Here is an 18,669-nt window from a genome sequence, read left to right on the forward strand (position 1 = left end):
CCAAGGTTACATAGAGAGGTTACATGTCTCAAAAAAAAGGTGTGCAGGATCTCTGTGAGTTCAAGGCCAGCCTAGTCTACATGTGAATTCCAGGATAGCCAGGGCTAGGTAGAGAGTGACCCTGTCTCAAACAAACAAACAGGAAGGAAGGAAGGAAAGAAGGAAGGAAGGAAGGAAGGAAGGAAGGAAGGAAGGGAGGGAGGGAGGGAGGGAGGGAGGGAGGGAGGAAGGAAGGAAGGAAAGAAGGAAGGAAGGAAAATTCTTCATTTGGGGGCCAGGGGTTTCTGACAGTCATGCTTTCCTTTCTTGCAAGTGCCTTCCTTCCCTCTGGCTCAGATTGTCTGTGTTCAGGATATTCAGGATGAAGTAAGATGATATGCAAGGATGGTTTATTTTTAGTTCTGCTCCTGCTCTCAGAGATTCCTGGCCTGTGGCCATAGCTGCTGTTAATTCTGGAGATGCTCATGTATTCAGTGTTTCATTCTCCACTTAAGTTTCCTCTGTTATTTACTTACATACACGATCGGCTATTTGCAACAAACCCTTGGGTTTCTGATCTTTTGTTGGTTTTCAGGTGAGCAACACCTGGTGATTTGTTTCTCAGATCACTGGTTGACTCCTCTGTTGGTCAGAGTCTACCCAAGAGTCTGAGATTCGCACACCACTACTATGTACATATATCTCAATCTTCTTTGTTTTCCTTGTTAGGGTCTTTGGTAGACTCATCAGCTATTTTAAATTTCTTTCTGAATTCCAATGTACTCTTTGGTTCTGTTTATTTCTCTCAGGACAGAACAGGCCAGTCACTACATATACTTCTCTTCCTTTGCTTTCTGGAGACTGTGGAGAACAGACATTAAGGCATAGGCATTCCTTTATTACAATACCCCAAAGCTTTACCCATGACCACCACAGTATTCTGAGTATTCTCATATGGTATCCAGCGAGTACATCATCTCTCCAGTCATCTTTAGATCTGGGGCAAGTTGATGGCACGAGGGTCCCAGTTTACAATGGGTTTGAAAGTGCACAGATGTAAAGATGTTGCAGTAACTGTTAGGACATGAGTGACACTATGTCACTGTGCCTCCATGAGACCCCAGGGTTCATGATAGAGTACCAAAGACACTGCCTTGTTTTATGCTGTACACACTCAGCAGCTCTGTTGCTCACATCTCCTGCCCAGCAAGCTCCAACGCGTAGAAAGCAGCAGCACAAATGGCTAAAAGCTCAGTATGCTGAAATCCTTCCAGTCACCCCTAGCAGACGCTAGAGTGGGATGCAAAGCCACTCTCCTCATATGGCCTGAGGAACACACTGCCATCATGACTCCCTACCAGGCAGTAAGCAACTAAGGTGGGTCCCATTCAGAAGAGAATTGTGCACATCGAGAAGAGCACTTATTACTCCCACTGCCAAAACATGGAGCCCCTTTCTGGCCTGGATCTTTGCAGCATATTAGCATCCATGTTGGTTTTTTGTTTCATGATCCACCCACCCGCTTTCTCAGAGAGGAGGTTCATCCATGTTTTTCCAAGTACTCATTAAGACAGAGGGAGTTTATGATGGATGGACAGTGTCTCTCTAGACCCAGACTTCCAAATCAAAGTCTTGTTCTAGGGAAATAGTGAATACTCATCATGAATGGACATAGCTGGTAAATGTGAATGATGGACAACAGGGCAAAGCTAGGCAGAGCTGCAATAATTTGATTCTTAACCAGATATGACAGCTCATATCTATAACATCATGGATTAGGCATTGGCCTAAGGGCATTAGGGCATTGGCCTAAGTTTGAGACCACTCTAGTATACATGGTGAGTTCTAGGCTAGGTTGAGCTTCAGAGTGGATCCCTGTGTGAAAAAAAAAAATCCAAAAACTAAAAACAAAGAAACAAACAAACAAAAATCAAAGGAAAAACAAAAGAAATTGATTTCTTTACACTGCAGGTGAATGACCTACTTTATAGTGACAGGAATGTCTGAGTCGTACATGCATTTTTGTGACCTCAGAGAAGCAACACTCCACATTTGAAAGTGTGAAGGTTCACAGTGCATTACCAAAAAACCTCCCAAGTCCACATAAGTTTGGATCCTACAGAGCACATGGCCACATAAAGTTCACACAATTACTGGAAAATCTGGTACCCAGGCCCTCAACAGGATGCCGCCACCACAAGTCAGAAGCCATCACAGCATAAGAGTTTTAGTTGAATGTCAACTACAGCTTATACTTGTTAGGTACCTGTGGGCATAGGTCTGGAGATGAGCTAGAAATCACAGTGATACTAACTTGGCCTTCAGCAAACTAGAGTACCTGACTGCAGGTCCAAAACAGTGAAGGCAGCACCACTTCAGGGCCAAAAGAGCTGTAGGCATCATTGTCCCCAGCAAGGATCACCTGGTACCTTTTGTGGGATGGCCAAATGCCTGGCGGGCAACGCTTCATGCTGAACATGTACACAGCAGCCTCTGCAGTGCTGAAGAGACGGCAGAAGCACAGGAATGCACAGACTGCCACAGCAGATGCAGCTCTCCCATCCTACGATGAAGAAACATTTCTTTTACACATAGGCTAATGCACAGAAAGGATGAGAACTCACAACAGTTCCTATAAAGCTAACTATCTATGTGGCTAAGGGAAGGATCTAATGCTAGGTTTGTTTAGGATACATTTAGGAACATAAATAAATATGCTTCATGCAATGAGAATTCGGAGCCCAGAAGATAATAAAGAGTCATTAGCAAAGTACACAGGCTTGTCTCCCACCCAGTTTCAAGTTGGCCTGCTAGCCTTCCCATGTTCAATCCCTTCCTGAGACCTCTTATCATCTTCTTTTTCTTCATTTGTGTTACTGAGAACTGAACCTAGGACCTCTTACATGCTAGGTAAGTGCTGTACTCCCAATAATCTTTCATTTATTCTGAGTCAGGCTCTCACTAGGTTGTTTAGGCTGACATTTACCTTGTGATCCTTCTGCCTCAGCTTCCCAAGTAGCTGGGATTACCAACCTACTGGTCCACCTTACTCATAGTAACAGTTGTGCCAGATGTGGTGGTACATGCCATTAACTCCAGCACTAGGAAAACAGAGGCAGATGGATCTCTGTGGGTTAGAGGTCAGCTTGATCAACATAGTGAATTCCTGAACAGCCAGACCTTATCTCAAAAAATCAAAACATAGTTGCAGTACAGCAGGCCAGAGCCCTGAGTATACTTCCTGTTGGATGTCACACTGTATGCAAGGTGTGACATTAGGTGGTTAGAGAAACTTGATCCCGGATGCTGGGGATGCTGGATGTGCTGCTTGGATCACCAAAAAAGAGCCCTTATGAGTGCTACTTGTCCCATAGCAATCACCAGGGAGTCTGTGTCTATCACGGCCAAAGCACCAAGCACAGAGGTCTTCCTCTGGTCAGTACTCCCCCATCTTACCCAGAACCAATGATACTAACACGACTCCAACTCACCATGCAATGCACAACACAGATGTTCCTGTGGTCTTCCCGGAGCCAAGCATGCATGCTCCTGCATAGAGTATACAAACTGTGGAGATGTGGTGCCCGTCTGACTGCCCAGCCACATTCAGTGACCTGCAGGGAGAAAGGCCACTCGGCTAAGTTTCTGCACCAGTCCCAATGAACTGGGATGGCATATCCACAGGGTTACTTTGTCTTTGCCTACACTACACTGCCCCTTTTAAAAACAATTTTCTATTTAACCTTTGTGTACCCATGCATACATACATACACACAAGTACCACAGAGGATAATATGTGGAGGATAGAGGGAAACTAATAAGAGTTAATTTTATCCTTCCACCATGTGGGCCTGAGAGAATGAACTCTGCTGTTAGGCTTGACAGCAGACACCTTTAGCCTCCCACTCTTCCCCTCCCCACATAATTGTCCTTTTTGAGTGATTCTATAAATGTGGTAGCCTGAAACTCTGAGCATCTTCCTAAGCTGGGGTTCGCATTTGATATCCCTCTTAGCTATAAGTGACCTGTGCCACAGGAATGTTTCACTGATGCTGCAAAAATAACTACCTTTTCCTGTGCCAAGGGGAGGAAGAAACCCTAGTTTCATGGGAAGCAAAAATCTTCTCCAGGTCTGTCTCTCTCTCTCCCTCTCCTCCCCGCCCCCTCTCTCTGCACATGCACGTGTGCACATAGTGTAAAGTTCCCTTTAAACTCTGGCCTATCTTCATCCCTGACCACACCTCGAGCCCCAGTCTCTCTGGCAGCTGCTATGGTCAGCTCCCTGTAGTTGCCTGGCACTGTCCACATTAGGCTAGTGTAGATTCATCACTTAAAACTGTATGTAAGTGGGGAAAATGGCCCAAATCATAAAAGAATAGTTCAAGGCCACTTACCCGGTTGTGGAACTTGGAAGCCCGGTATATCCTTGGAGAAAGGTTGTAGACAGCATAATGTCCTAGATGCTTGGCATCCAGAAACAATCGCACATCCTCTATATTGTTTTTGATTGCTGACTCCACACCTTCTGCTGGGAACGACATCACTGAAACAAAGTAGGCCCAAGTTAGACACTAGGGGATTGCCCTCTTGGGCTAGGATCACCTCCCAGCCAGGTAGCTGACCAAACATAGGTTCTTCTCATCCTCTTAAAGTCTCCCACAGCCTATGTAGTGAGATGTGTATAAATTGCAATATGGGAAATGTTACAAAGTTAACTATAGATGTCTAGGTGAGCTTTCCCGGTTACCTGATCTATATCATAGTCTCTAGGGACACCAGCTTTTCTGATTATGGTTTGCTTAGATTATCTAGTTTTAAATGTGCATGGTCCTACTATTATTCCCTCTGTATCCTCAGAGTTCCAATCATGCCAGAAGCTGGGCTGACAACTGGCCTTGTCTTTTTCACTGGCCAGGAAATATGCTCAATATATGTCACCTACCCTCCACTCTTTTGGGGTATTCTCCAGGCCAAACCTCATCCCCTACAGATAGATATCATCCAATTAGACATACCTGCAATCCTGGATGTGATGTAAGATATATCCAGATCACCCTTTGCATAGCTGTAATAGAAAAAAACACTCAATCGGTATAGAAAACAGTTGGTTATAAGAACTTTAAGAGGAGCTTACATCCTAGAATACTGAGGTAACTTTGCTTGCAGGCTGTATCCTCTAAATAGTGTGTATGTGCATGTGCACATCTTGTGTATGACTGCTGTGTAAGCTGACAACCAATGAAAAGTGGAATAAAAGTGGGAGAGAGCAGCCCAAGGACGAGCTTTAGCCATCTTCTGCTTTCTGAAGTGTTCTCCAAGGCAAAAACATTGAGGGCTGATCCGGACAAATAGTAACTAGAGCAAGAAAGTAGCATCAGCCATTGGTCCCACTGCTCCAGTGGAGCATCAGCCATTGGTCCCACTGCTCCAGTGGAGCATCAGCCATTGGTCCCAATGCTCCAGGGAGCATCAGCCATTGGTCCCACTGCCCCAGTGGGCTGGATGAGAGGAGAGAGCACCCGTGCCTCACGAAGACCCAAAAGGAAGGAGACAGAAGATACTACTGGAGGAAAAAAAAAAGACATCCCAAATGACCAAGATAAACTACTGCTCATGGCCACCCAAAACTCTTAGAAACCAACCCCCTAAATTGGTTCACAAAACTGAAAAAATACAGATCAAAACCTAACTAACTATGCAAGAACTTGGCAAACATTCTACAATTCCTCTCAAAAAACCTGTTATGCCAGAACAGTCAAGCTTCTTTGGAAAGGAAGAGACGGGGTGAATATTGTTGCACTATTATTTTGAAGTCAGATAGGAAAGTCAGAGACAGAGCTGAGGTAGGCACACTTGGCATCAGCAGAGTCACCACGGGGTCATTACAGAGGGCCAGGTGGAAAAAAGAACAGACATATACTATAAATTCACTGACGTAAAATCTGGTTATGGCAATCTTAACATTTTAAAATGTCATTTGAACCTATTTAAGACAGGTTTACTTAGGACTCCCTGAGACAAAAAACAGGATGTACTAAAATGCAGCTTTACCTGCTGCTTACATTTCTGTAGGGAAAGGCAGTTAAACAGACAAGCCACAGATCAGAGCTAACCAGTTCCAATCTATTTCTTCACAAAAACAATAACCCAATAGTAACCAAGATACCAGGTATCAGTGATAGATGTCTTTAATTCCAGCATTCTGAAGGCAGAAACAGATTTCTAATCTCTGTCATCAAGGCCAGCCTTGTCTACAAGTTTCAAATCAATCAGGGCCATAAAGGTAAAGAGTGTAGGTTGCAAATATACAACAGATGATGGTATGAAAACAACCTAGCTGTCCCTCAAGGAAGACAAATGTGCCCCAGCATCAAGTCAGGTATAGGAAAGCATACCCAAGACAATTAGTGGTACACAATGGGTACTTAGTATTACTTAGGGCTCTCTACACAGTATGCCCAATCTCTAGCCAGCTTAAGAAAAGTCCAGGAAAAAAAAAAAAAAACAAGCCGGGTGGTAGTGGCGCATGCCTTTAATCCCAGCACTTGGGAGGCAGAGGCAGGCAGATTTCTGAGTTCAAGGCCAGCCTGGTCTACAGAGTGAGTTCCAGGACAGCCAGGGCTATACAGAGTGTCTCGAAAATACCCAAAAAAAGAAAAAAAAAAGAAAGAAAAAAAAGAAAAGTCCAGGAACCCTGACAGTTCAACTCTGTGTACAGGTTCAAAAGTATACAAATTAGGGTTGTACTCAGCACAGACCAGAGTGGCCCAGACCTTGGCTTCTAAGACATCAAGCAGCTTCAGGCAACCAAGACAACCTGAAGTAGTCACTTCTGCCAGTTGTCACCAAACTTGGACATCGTCATTGATATATTCAAAAAATGAAAGTGTTTGCTGTTACTTGTAAGTCAATTTAATAAACATTGGAGTTTATGGAATTCTTATCGACCATGTCTACTTTGTAATCCACGGGCTACATACAGCCTCAAAGACAGTTATGAATAAAGCTCAACACAAAATCATAAACTTACTTAAAATATTATGAGATGTTTCAGTTTTAAAGTTTATTATAGACTAATAATTGTAAGAAAGAGGGCCATGCCATCTGAGTTAGGCATGGAAATCAGCAACATGGCAGACAAGGAGCCGCATGGGAAGTGGAGTCTTTGAGAAAGTAAAAAAGCTCAAAGTCCTAAAGAAAGCATCGGAAAACACCCAAAAGTAGGAAAGAAGGAAAAGTTAAGCCTAAGTCTATTCAGAAAGGTGGTAGAACCAAGAGAAGCAAATGGTGACACTGGAGTGACTGCCTCATTAGACTTTTTGCAATGTGGACTAAACAACTACTGGATTCCTGGCCTTTCCATCATGAGACAGTCATCATCAGACTGTCTAGACTATAGCCTGTAAATCAATCTAATAAACCCACATATAAATATGTAATATATATTCCATCAGTTCTGTTTCTTCAAAGAACCCTAATACAGAGATCATATCACAATATCAAAAGTTTGGATATGCCTAGTGGTTTAAGCATATATTGCACTCAGAAGGCACAGGCATATGCATGTTTACATATCTGTATTTCCAAAATGTAGCACATTCATGTGCACTCCTCCACTGGTACAGGCACACATATATAACTGCTAAGGCTACAAACATAAAACAACTACCAACAAAAACAGGAAAGGATATTTCATCAACCATAGGCATTTGGGAACCACAAACACTATGATCCAATGGTGCTACTACAACAGCAGACATCCTTGGGCGGTAGGAGCATCCATACTGACAAGAGTCAGTGAGGCTGGCCAGTATCTCAGTCATAGTTCCCTCCAAAAAGCTGATAGAGCAACCTTCAACACAGTGCTTCAACTCACTATAGCTTTGGGGCCATTCAATTGAAGCATATATTCATGCCCACTATGGCCCAGGTCTGATAATGACTGATTTCTTATAATGAGAGTAGGCAGGAAGATGTCACACTTTGTTCTGCAACTGCTTCATTTATTTGACACCAAAGAAAAAGAATAGTGCTATCATGACAGATACTGGCAGAGCTAAGGAGATCATGAGCTGATGCTGTACAAAGCCAGTTCTGTATTGGGACCTATGGACAGGGGCCTCAGACTTGTGCTTGTTAGTCTTTTTGTCAACTTGAAACAAGCTGGAGTTAACTTGAGGAAAACTCAATTAAGAAAATGCCTCCGTAAGGGCGGGTGGTCCTGGGTTACATAAGAAAGCAGGTTAAGCAAGTCATAGAAAGAAAGTCAGTAAGCAGCACTTCTTTATGGCCTCTGTTTCAGTTCCTACTTCCAGAGCTTCTTGCTTTGCGTTCCTATCTTGGCTTCCCTTGATGAACTTAAACCTATAAGCTGAAATAAGTCCTCTCTTCTCTACCCTGGTTTTGCTCAGTGTTTTATTACAGCAACAAAACACAAGCTAAGGCAAGGCTCCAGGCTCAAGTCTAAATTTGGCTCTGCCCTAACAGAGAGTGACAACGTAAGACTACCTTGGGGAATCTCCACACAGGCAAAGAATAGGATAGGATAGACCTCACACTTACTCATACTTACTTAGCCACAGATTGGATGACCTTGGAGGAAGTATCCTTGAGGTTGGTGAAGAGCCGTTCTGTCCCACCCCGCAGGATATCAAGAAACCCACCGTAGGGCTGGTCATACTCTGCCAGAGCCAAAACTACAGGAAAGAGACACAGTAGGTCAAGAGTATGCCCCCAAGAAGCCTCATTGCTTCCTCTAACTCCCTCAAACCCACCAGTGAATTGTTTTTCCCATTAGCAGGTGCTAACCTATTGTTTCCAGCCACTTCAGAAATCCAAATGGCCAATGTAGGCACAGAGGCTATGTGAAAACATATCAGACCAAGCTTCTACCTGGAACTGTACCAACTATGGGACACAATTTGAAGGTGGTAATTGCAGGACATGATACCCTTTCTAAAGTGAGTACAGGTAAAGCCCACACAAGTGGACTCTGAGACCACAGAGTGAGGCCCTCAAAGACTGAGGTGGTAGAGCTAACACATTACTTAGGTTCTGAACAGTCCCACAATGAGCCTACATAATGATGCAAAAGTAGGCACCCCAGAACCCACTCCCCAAGGTCAGCAACTGTATCACACATGTTAGGCACAGAGAGTAAGGACCTGAAGTACCAACACATCGGGGTAGCCAACCACAGGAGACAAGAGCCTTCTCTCTAGGAAACAAAGATCCAGAGAGGGACTTGACATCTCAAAAAAGGAAACTAAGAAATGGCTCATTTCACAGCCCGTCCATGAACATATTTCTGTTTTAGAATCCTCCTTTCCTTCATTGCTGCTCTCAAGGCAGCCAGTCTTCATGAGATAAAAGGACCCTGTTTTATGGCTTGGCTCTCTCAAACTAGCAGGAAAAGTCCTCAATCCTTTCTATGCACCCCAGCTCCTGTGACCCCATCTCTTTTCCTTCACTCCTCCCAGTAGACAACTCTAGTGTTCTGTGACCTTAAGGCATTATCTGCTGACCCTGTCTAGAAAGTAGAGTTGACCTTCATACTCAATTTCTGGGACATACTCTAGAGTGGGGAGGTGTCTTCCCTTAAGAAGGATCATTTCCATACGCTTTGAACTATGCAGGTGTTCAGGATATAGTGTAGACTACAGAGGAGCTAGACACCATGGTCAACCATGCTTGGAAGACTTATCCCATTTTATCCTAAATGACAGGTGAGTTAATCCTTGCTTTGAGAAGTGCTAATATAACTCCTATGGGACAGGGCTAACTGGTGGGTGCAGGCTAGTCTCTCCTGGATCTTGCCTTAACAACCCTTCCGTTGGTTGATCTGAGTCAAAATATCCTGTCAAATTCTGCATTCTATCTTGAGTATATAGCTCAAAAGATCTGAGTTCCACAGAATAGTAGAGACAATTGCCAGATTAGGTATAGGGTTTTGATATCTGCTCTGATGTCTATTGAGTACCCAATAAATAAAAGTAGGCATTCTTGTAGGGAAAGGACAGTGAGTAGGTTGGGGCACTTACCTCCACTGCTGTTCATTGGGCCCCCAGAAGGTGGTTGTGCTCGGGAAGGCCCTGAATTCCCATAGCCACCATTCTGCTCCAGCAGCTATAAGATTCAAAAGCATGGCATCAACTTCATACAAAAGCCAGAGCTAGTTTACAACTGTGCTTAGCATTGTGCCCTCAGCTGATGAGCAAGAAGCTAAATGGGCAGTCCTCTATCTGCTTTACTTGAACATGCAAAGAAAATAAGTTCTCAGAAGTCTAGGCAGGGCTAGAAATAAAACAAATAAAACTTCCATTGATAGCTCTAAAACAACATTCAGGGTGACCTAGGGAGTAACCATTACTTAAATGTTAACACCCTTATCCTATCAAGACATATCCAAATCTTTATGGACATAGAATCTGTTCTTCCCATTCATTTCCCCCCATTCCACCATCTTGAACAAACGTATCAGGTGCGCAGCCCAAAACCCTAACACCTGTGGTTCTAGTGCTGTGTGGGCTCCTCCAACAACTCCTTGGACCAAGCCTGCATTATTCTTTGAACTCAGCCCTAAGGAGCTGGGTAGCCCAGAGAACATGTTCACAGGTTCCATAAAACTGGCCAGCAGCACTTCTCTGACAACCTATGAAGAAAAAGGCCCACAGTTCTGTTTCCTTCCTTTCTGTGGTCCCCAAGACAGCCAGCAAACACTTCGGCAAAAGCCCAAAGGTAACAGACAAGACCCTAGGCAGACCTGCCATAAAGCAACCCCCAACCCCAAATGCCTTTGTCTCTCTGACCCATTACCATCAACCAGATCTCCAGAGAAATTTGTCAAAAACATCCCTATCATCTACCAGCCTTCTTCAGAACACCTGAATTCTTTTTTTTTTTTTAGATGTTTTCTTTATTTACAACATCTCCTTTCCCAGGTTCCCCCCCAAAAAGAAAAAGAAAAAAGAAAATAAAAATAAAAAAACAAAAACTAAAACTAAAACAAACCCGTTTCCTCCCCCTTCCCCCTGCTCACCAACCCACCCCCTCCTGCTCACTGACCCTGGTATTCCCCTAGACTGGGGCACAGAACCTTCACAGGGCCAAGGGCCTCTCTTCCCATTGATGACCGACTTGGCCATCCTCTGCCATACTTATGCTGTTGGAGCCATGAGACCCATGTGTATTCTTTGGTTGGAGTTTTAGTCCCTAGGAGCTCTGAGGGTACTAGTTAGTTCATACTGTTGTTCGGAACCCTGTACTCAGTCCAATGGATGGTTGTGAGCATCTACTTCTGTATTAGTCAGGTACTGTCAGAGCCTCTCAGGAGACAGTTATGTCAGGCTCCTGTCATCCAGCACTTGCTGGCATCCACAATAGTGTCTGGTTTTGATGACTGAATATGGGAAGAATTCCCAGGTGGAGCAATCTCTGAATTGTCCTTCCTTTAGTCTCTGCTCCATAGTTTGTCTCTACAACTCCTTCCATGGGTATTTTGTTCCCCCTTTTAAGAAGGAACGAACCTATCCTGTTCCTAGTTTGGGGATGCCCCTAATGCCAGCAGAAAGGATCTTATCAGCAGGTTTCCCTAAAGGAATCGCAGGCCTCCTCTACCCACTGCTTCTAAAGATCCCTGTGCACAGATGAGGACTCAGACCAGTGTCTCTAAAACGCCTTTCTTCTGCATTCTAGCCTTACCCTTCAGCAGCACAGACCTTAGCCACCCTGCTAACTAGTCCAACATCAATATCCCTTAGGAAGTTCTGCTTCCAGGGGTGAAAGGACCAACAAACAAGAAGCAGATAAAACTAGAACCAGACATGCAGTCTCTGCAGATTGATTCAGAGAAGGCTTAACATCAGGAATTAGCCAGAAGGTAGGATAGCAGAAGCTGGCCTGAGCCATGAGCTATCACAGTATCAAAGTGAATATGGATGTTGAACTCCTAGACATGCTCAGAAACCTGCCTGGGCCCTGAAAGTGTGGGCTAGACTCATGGATACTTTAAGAAGGATTCCTGGGTACAATGCTTTCTTGGAGTTACCACTTTTCCCAAATACATACAATCATAGGGTGCCTCAGTCCAACAGCCCATAAGGCAGAGTACTGTCAGCAACTATGTGCACTGGACCTGTGTTGAGCCTGGGGATGAATGCAACCATGAAGCCATGGTTGGTGCATGACCCCCAAAACATCACCTGAACCAGAAAACAAAACAAAAGAAACAAACAAAATCTAGACTAGATAGTATGACAGAGTGACCCTTTTGGCTCATCTGGGTGAACTTGTCCAGAGTTTAAGACGACCTGGGCCAAGACCCACAGGAGTGCTTGGTGTGGTAGCCCTGAGCCTGTGAGGATCTATGACTTCAATTAGACCAGATGAAGGAGTCTCTGGCTAATGCCAAGAAATCATAGCACGTTAAAGGCCTAGGCATTAACAGTCCAGCCTCATGATGTCCTTACCTCTGTGATGGGGGCTTTGGGGTTCACATTCCTGGCTGCTGCAATTTCCTGCAGTTGTCGGACCACTTCAGCAATGGACAGCCTCTCCTCTGGGTTGACCTTTAGCATGGCACCTATGGCAAAACAGCAGTGTAAGTTAGTCCCTTATCACCTACAGCTCTGGGACTAGGCTGGACAGCACCTCCTGCTATTGCAGAGGTTTCAGAACAAAGACCACACTTTATCCACAGTGCTGATTTCAGAAGCAAAGGGGAGAATGACAGAGTGATGACCAGAGAAATTAAACATGTCTATCAGAAGTGGCCACTCAGAATACCATAAGCTTATCAAAAGGTTGGGTAGATGGGCAATCCTGTGAAAAAGCACCCATTAGAATGCTATCAGAACAGCAATGATAGAGGCATATGTGGACCTGTATAGCCAATGAGTGAGCAGCACCTAAAACCCAACAGGGGAGTTCATGTCCTCGGGTTACTGCATCAAGCAAAGTCATAACAGGAACTTACGAATAAGGTCATGGAAGACTGTGTAACGAGTGTCATTCACAGGAATGGAATACTTCCCATTGACTATCCGAAGTTTTGCTGCATCCTCAAAAGGATGCTGCCGGAAACACAGTAGGTACAAGATGCAGCCCAGTGCCTGTGGGGAAAAGAAATGAGAGAAAGGTGTAAGGAACAAGGTAAAGACTGAATGAGAAAACATAAAGGAAGCAGAGGCAGAGTGCTGAGAATGGGGAGGAACTGTGCAAGGGAAAAAGGGCACAGGCTCAACCAGGCCCAGCAGGGAGGGAAGGACCCATGACAAGGTCACCAGCAGGGAGGGAAGGACCCATGACAAGGTCACCAGCAGGGAGGGAAGGATCCATGACAAGGTCACCAGCAGGGAGGGAAGGACCTATGACAAGGTCACCAGCAGATGGGTACAAAAGAGCTGCCCCTTCTTAGTGATCCAATCAGGCTGTTGTCCTCTGTTGGTTATAACTTAAAAAAATGCCAATCTGGGGGCTTGAAAGGTGGCTGAATGGTTAAGAGCACACACTGCTCATCCAGAAACCAAGTATGGCTTCCTACACCCATGTTTGGCTCTCACAACCACCTGTTACTGCAGTTCCAAAGAGATTTAATGCCTCTAGCCTCCTTGGGCACCAGCACTTATATGCATGTACCTACCCCTAGACATATATAGACATAATTTAAAATTTAAAGTTAACCTGCCAAGATAGGCCAGTGACAGCAATTCCTCCCATGGGAAGCTTCCCACCTCTTCCAACATAAAAATCTTTCTAGGTCACAGCAGGAAGTCCTATGCTATTGCTATTCAAATCAAAGACTCCCTTCAGAATTATACAGTTCCTACTCAACAACACCCTGAGGACCTTACCGCATAAGGGCATGGCAGATACCAATGATGAGCTCCATGCAGATAATTCACAGCTCCTGACTGGGCAATGTGAAGGGCATGGAGGCAAACTGGGAATTTCCACAGAACTGACCTCTTCTTGTGGTTTGTTCTATTGACCACACCCAACAATGTGAACAGGGGTACTGAGGGGTTGGGATTTTATACAAAGGCAGTAGCATTATATAGAATACCAAGATGAACCTAGATGTGTCCAGTTGTGTGCTGAGAATAATCTAGGGTGGATCAAAACTTAAGGAAGATGTATCTTTTTTAGTGGGGTTAGTCTTTGACAGTGTCTGGGGGGCTGCTGTCCCTGTCCATGCGATAATGTTTCTGGTCAAAACAAGGAAGGCTCAATGTAAAACAGGCATCATGTGTGAAATAATATTTTTGGTCTTATTCTATTTTCTACCACATAAGCCCTAAAATCCTTGGAATTTTCTAAGTAATCGTGGGATATCTATATGTATCTTCATAATGAGGCAGGTCATGAGAAAGACCACGACAAAATTAGGATCAAAGGCCTCAACTTCTGGAAGGGCAGAGGAAATGACAGTTGAGCTGATTGCCCCTGACCAATGTTGTAATCAATGATGAGGTTTCCATAAAATGCAAGTATCAAGATTCACCTGAGCTCTTAAGACAGCTGAGTAGATACAGGCTCTTAGAAGGCAGTACACCTTGGTAGAGTAGTGAGGCTCCCATCTGGTCTCCTTCCATCATATCAGTTATAATAAAGTAGTAAATACTCATAATTGTGTCCCTAAGTTTTATGAGCAGTTCTAGGAAGTTAAGTAAACCACCGGAGCATTTTTTGTGGGAAGCTAGGCTCATAGTCAGTCAGTTAAAAGCACAGGCAAAACAACCTGTGACTGCTACAGAAAGGGTGACCATGGACATGCTGGGCTGAGTCTCACTCTGTGGTAGCATGACACCACATCCGACAAATAGATCATCAACTTATTAGCAATGGCTTGGCCTAAGAACGCCCCTGGGGTGTTCCCTTGGGAACTGACTGCTTACTGTCCATGGAGACAGATCTTCTGAGGTCATACAGGTCTCTTGTGTCAACTGTACTGGTATGAAAGGAAAGTGGATGCCTGTGGCAGATGAGGATATAGTCCCAAAGAGAGCATTACATATCCTTGCAGACACATCCTTAGGTCTGGAACTGAAGACTCCAGAAGTAGAACATGAACAGAAATTGTGTTGCCTGTGCAGACTCAAAGTCATATACAACAGTTCTGTTCTAACTGTTCTGTTTTTATTTTATTGTTTGCTTTGTTTTTTAAGATTTATTAGCTTATGTGTATGACTCTTTTGCTTGCATGTATGTCTGTGCACCATGTGCTTGTCTTGTGCTCCTGGAAGTCAGAAGAGGGCATTAGAACACCAGCAATTGGAGTTACAAATGATTTGTGAGCACTGGGAATTGAACTTGGGTCCTTTGCAAGAGCACCAAGTGTTTGTAACCACTAAGAGGTTCTTAACCTCTCCAGCTCCCCTCCAATTGCTCTCTTAGTTCACCTCTTCTAGAAGTAGTCACAAGTGATACTTGAGAAAAATGAAGGTCAAGGGCAGGGAGAAAAGAGAAGGGAGCTGATAAGACATGAGGGCCTAAGACAGTCAAGCTAGAGGCTTCTGCAGCTCCTGGCATGACCTAACTGACCAGACATCTGCAAAAGAATCACTTAGGTCTCACCCAGATATCCTGCTTCTCGCCAATGGGGAAGTTGGAATACAGGTCTACAATTTCTGGTGTTCTGTACATGGGTGTGGTGTTCCTTGTGATCTGAAAGAAACACAAATATTTCAGTGTAAGTTACACATAAGCATTATTTTTTGTTTTACACAAGAGGCCCTAACAACTTTCTAAGCTCTCTACTAAAGGCTGGCAGCAGTGGTTTTTCCTCCCACTGTGTTCTGGAAGGGCCTCTGCTCACTCACCTGGTCACATAATGCTGTACCACCACTCTCCTTACAGAGGTAATCTCTCATGTTCATTTAGGATTAATAAAAAGAATCAAGTCAAAATATTCACCCACTGGGCTATTTTATGTCTTCAAGGGATACATATTGCGCCTGACATGAGAAGCCTACTTCAAAGAGGCAAGCTTACATGAGGGGCACTATTCTAATAAAGCAAATAGAGGTATTGTACTAAAAGAAGCTTCCAGATGAGTTCTAGTGGGAGAAGTAAGTTTGTATATCCCAAAAAATAATGAAATCTGTCAGCTGGTCATGTTTAAAAACTGAGAGCCAGGAGCAAGCTGCATGCTTTGTTGTACAAAAATCAGGACCTAAATTTGATTCCTAGAACACACATTAAAGAAAAAGCTGGTATGGTGGCAAGAAATTATAGTTCCAGTGCTAGGAAGATAAACACAGAAAGGTCTCTGGGGCTTGCTGGCCATCCAACTTAACCTAATCAGTGAGTTCCAGGCCAGTGAGACCTTGTCTCAAAGAACAAGGCGGGTGGTTTCTAAGGAATAACTCCTGAACTTGTGCTTTGGTGTATATATGTATACACACACACACACACACACACATATATACATACATATATATATATATATATATATATATATATATATATATATATACACTCACATATACAAAACTGAGACCCGCTAGGCCCCCAGCAATCCACTCGCATGGGAAATTACAGCAGACTCATATACCAACCTCCAGACTATGATTCAAACAAGAGTAAGCCAACATGCTTTGCACACTGCAGAAAGGCAGGCACCAAGGCCTTTTCTCAGACAGGCAATGGCTTCTTATTCAGTGGAAGATGCAAGCCAGTAGAAAGCCAACATGAGAGGCCTCTCTATGGAGGAAATCTATGCAAGATACAGTTCCAACCAGAGCCTGCAGGAAGGTGTAAAACAGCATGAATTCAAGAGATAGAGTGAGATCAGATGAAGAATGGCCCAAAGGTCAGGCTAGAGGCAATGTGGAGTGCACTGTGACCAACAAGGGGCCAACACCAAGTCATATACTATGACCATACACTATAGCATGTGAGACGTACTTTCATTAAAAACTTGATTTGCATATACTTTAAGGCACTGACACTTCAATCCAGCAAACTCATTCCCTCCCAGGTGTCCACTTTGAAGAACTATCTGATAGAAGGACACACAGTGTTTGTTCATGCAAACCTGTTGTGTTCCTATAACATTGAAAACAGCATATGCGACAGACATATAGATGAAGACACATACTGGGGATGCAAGCAGCTCCAGAAACTGAGGAAACTGAGTGAGCTAAGGTAGACTCACTTCGGTAGAGTCTAGGAATCAGAAAATAAACAAACAAAGTCCCCAAAAGGGCTCTATAGGGCTAGGGAAAAGGGAATACTAGCTCTGTCTACTCTGGATTAAAAGGATTAGGAGGGAAAATACTAAATAAAGGCTAAGAAGCTGTTGTGAAAAGAGACATATGATTGCTCTAGAAATACTATTAAGTAACCTCCAATATACTTCACTGAAGAGAAAACAATTCCAGGAATGTCTGGACACTATGTCTATTCAGCACACAGGATTTGGGAACAGAAGAAGTCAAACCAACCCCAAACTTCCAGTAGATTCTTCGGTGAATGATCCCAAAGCTGGTAGGAAACAGCCAGACTCTTAATAGGATGGCTCTCACTCAAGACACACTGGGGAAGAAGTGCTGTACAGATCTGTAGACACTACTTTTAAGAATAGATGTGTGTTCATCTGCACAGCTACATCTATATTGTGTGGTACAAGTGAGTACATCTACTTAGAAGGCTTAGACACAGGCTCAACACTGACCAGCACATCTGTAATCAGACCAGAGTCTCATTCCAAGGTAGCAATGCTTCTCAAACAAGATCCTGATCCCAGGGCCAGGGCATGGTAGGCATGTGCTCACCTAAAACCTCCTGAATTATAAAAATACAAGTGCTCCAAAATGATGGTGTATCAGTCCATTTTCCACTGCTAATAATGTAATATTGAAGACTGTAAATCACAAGAAAGGAGGTTTGCTTTGGTTAATAATTCTGGTCAAGAGCCAATATATGGTAGTAGTCTTTTTTTTTCTGGCAGTGTCCCAAGGCAGTTCAGGGACCAACCACATAGACAGAAGTAATGTACATATGTCTTTTGGTCTCTCTTTTTTGAAAAGCTACCAAAACTCAAACACTGGGCTCCATTCTGATGACCTTACCTAATCCTTTCTTTTTTGTTTTTTTGTTTTTTTTTCCTCGAGACAGGGTTTCTCTGTGTAGCCTTGGCTGTCCTGGAACTCACTCTGTAGACCAGGCCTGCCTCTGCCTCCCAAGTGCTGGGATTAAAGGCACGCGCCGCCACCACCACCCAGTTTATCTAATCCTTTCTAAAAGGGTCCATTTCTAAATATCATAACTGATATAAGACTCCACACTATGAATACTCCATAATGAGGATTAAGCTAAGTCTAAGTTTGGAGAAAACAAATCACATTAAAACCATACCAGACAGTAAATGTCAAAAGAAACCAAGAGCCTTGTGAAGCAAATCTGGGACATTTTCCCACCAAAATAAAGACATATTGAATCATGACCATGGGAAAAATGGTATCTAAGTCCTTATAAATAACAAATACATGAGCAGGTTCTGGGGCTCCCACTTCAGTGATGGGCAGACAGCAAAGACGGGTTAGAAAGAGTCATCACTACTGGTGATGAAAAGAGGCAGACTTTCCGGAGGCCAGGAGGATGAGCCGAGGTCTACACAACAGGGAGGCCAGGAGGATGAGCCGAGGCCTACACAACAGGGAGGCCAGAAGGATGAGCCGAGGCCTACAC

General features: G+C 43.9%; 1 protein-coding gene across 4 annotated transcripts in view; it reads right to left on the reverse strand.

Annotated features, from left to right (window-relative positions):
- The window catches only part of Gak (cyclin G associated kinase), a 68,954-nt gene that overhangs the window by 32,780 nt on the left and 17,505 nt on the right, over window positions 1-18,669 (reverse strand). For all 4 annotated transcript variants that reach the window (XM_031337275.1, XM_031337274.1, XM_031337273.1 and 1 more), the window contains 9 exons: window positions 15,553-15,642; window positions 12,953-13,088; window positions 12,447-12,559; window positions 10,020-10,104; window positions 8,552-8,675; window positions 4,995-5,044; window positions 4,374-4,522; window positions 3,471-3,593; window positions 2,409-2,542 (listed from right to left, as the gene is read on the reverse strand). In XM_031337275.1, coding sequence (XP_031193135.1) covers window positions 2,409-2,542; window positions 3,471-3,593; window positions 4,374-4,522; window positions 4,995-5,044; window positions 8,552-8,675; window positions 10,020-10,104; window positions 12,447-12,559; window positions 12,953-13,088; window positions 15,553-15,642 — 1,004 coding nt within the window. The remainder of the gene's footprint in view (window positions 1-2,408; window positions 2,543-3,470; window positions 3,594-4,373; window positions 4,523-4,994; window positions 5,045-8,551; window positions 8,676-10,019; window positions 10,105-12,446; window positions 12,560-12,952; window positions 13,089-15,552; window positions 15,643-18,669) is intronic.

This window comes from Mastomys coucha, unplaced genomic scaffold (assembly GCF_008632895.1).
Source record: "Mastomys coucha isolate ucsf_1 unplaced genomic scaffold, UCSF_Mcou_1 pScaffold22, whole genome shotgun sequence".
In the NCBI taxonomy this organism is placed as follows: domain Eukaryota; kingdom Metazoa; phylum Chordata; class Mammalia; order Rodentia; family Muridae; genus Mastomys; species Mastomys coucha.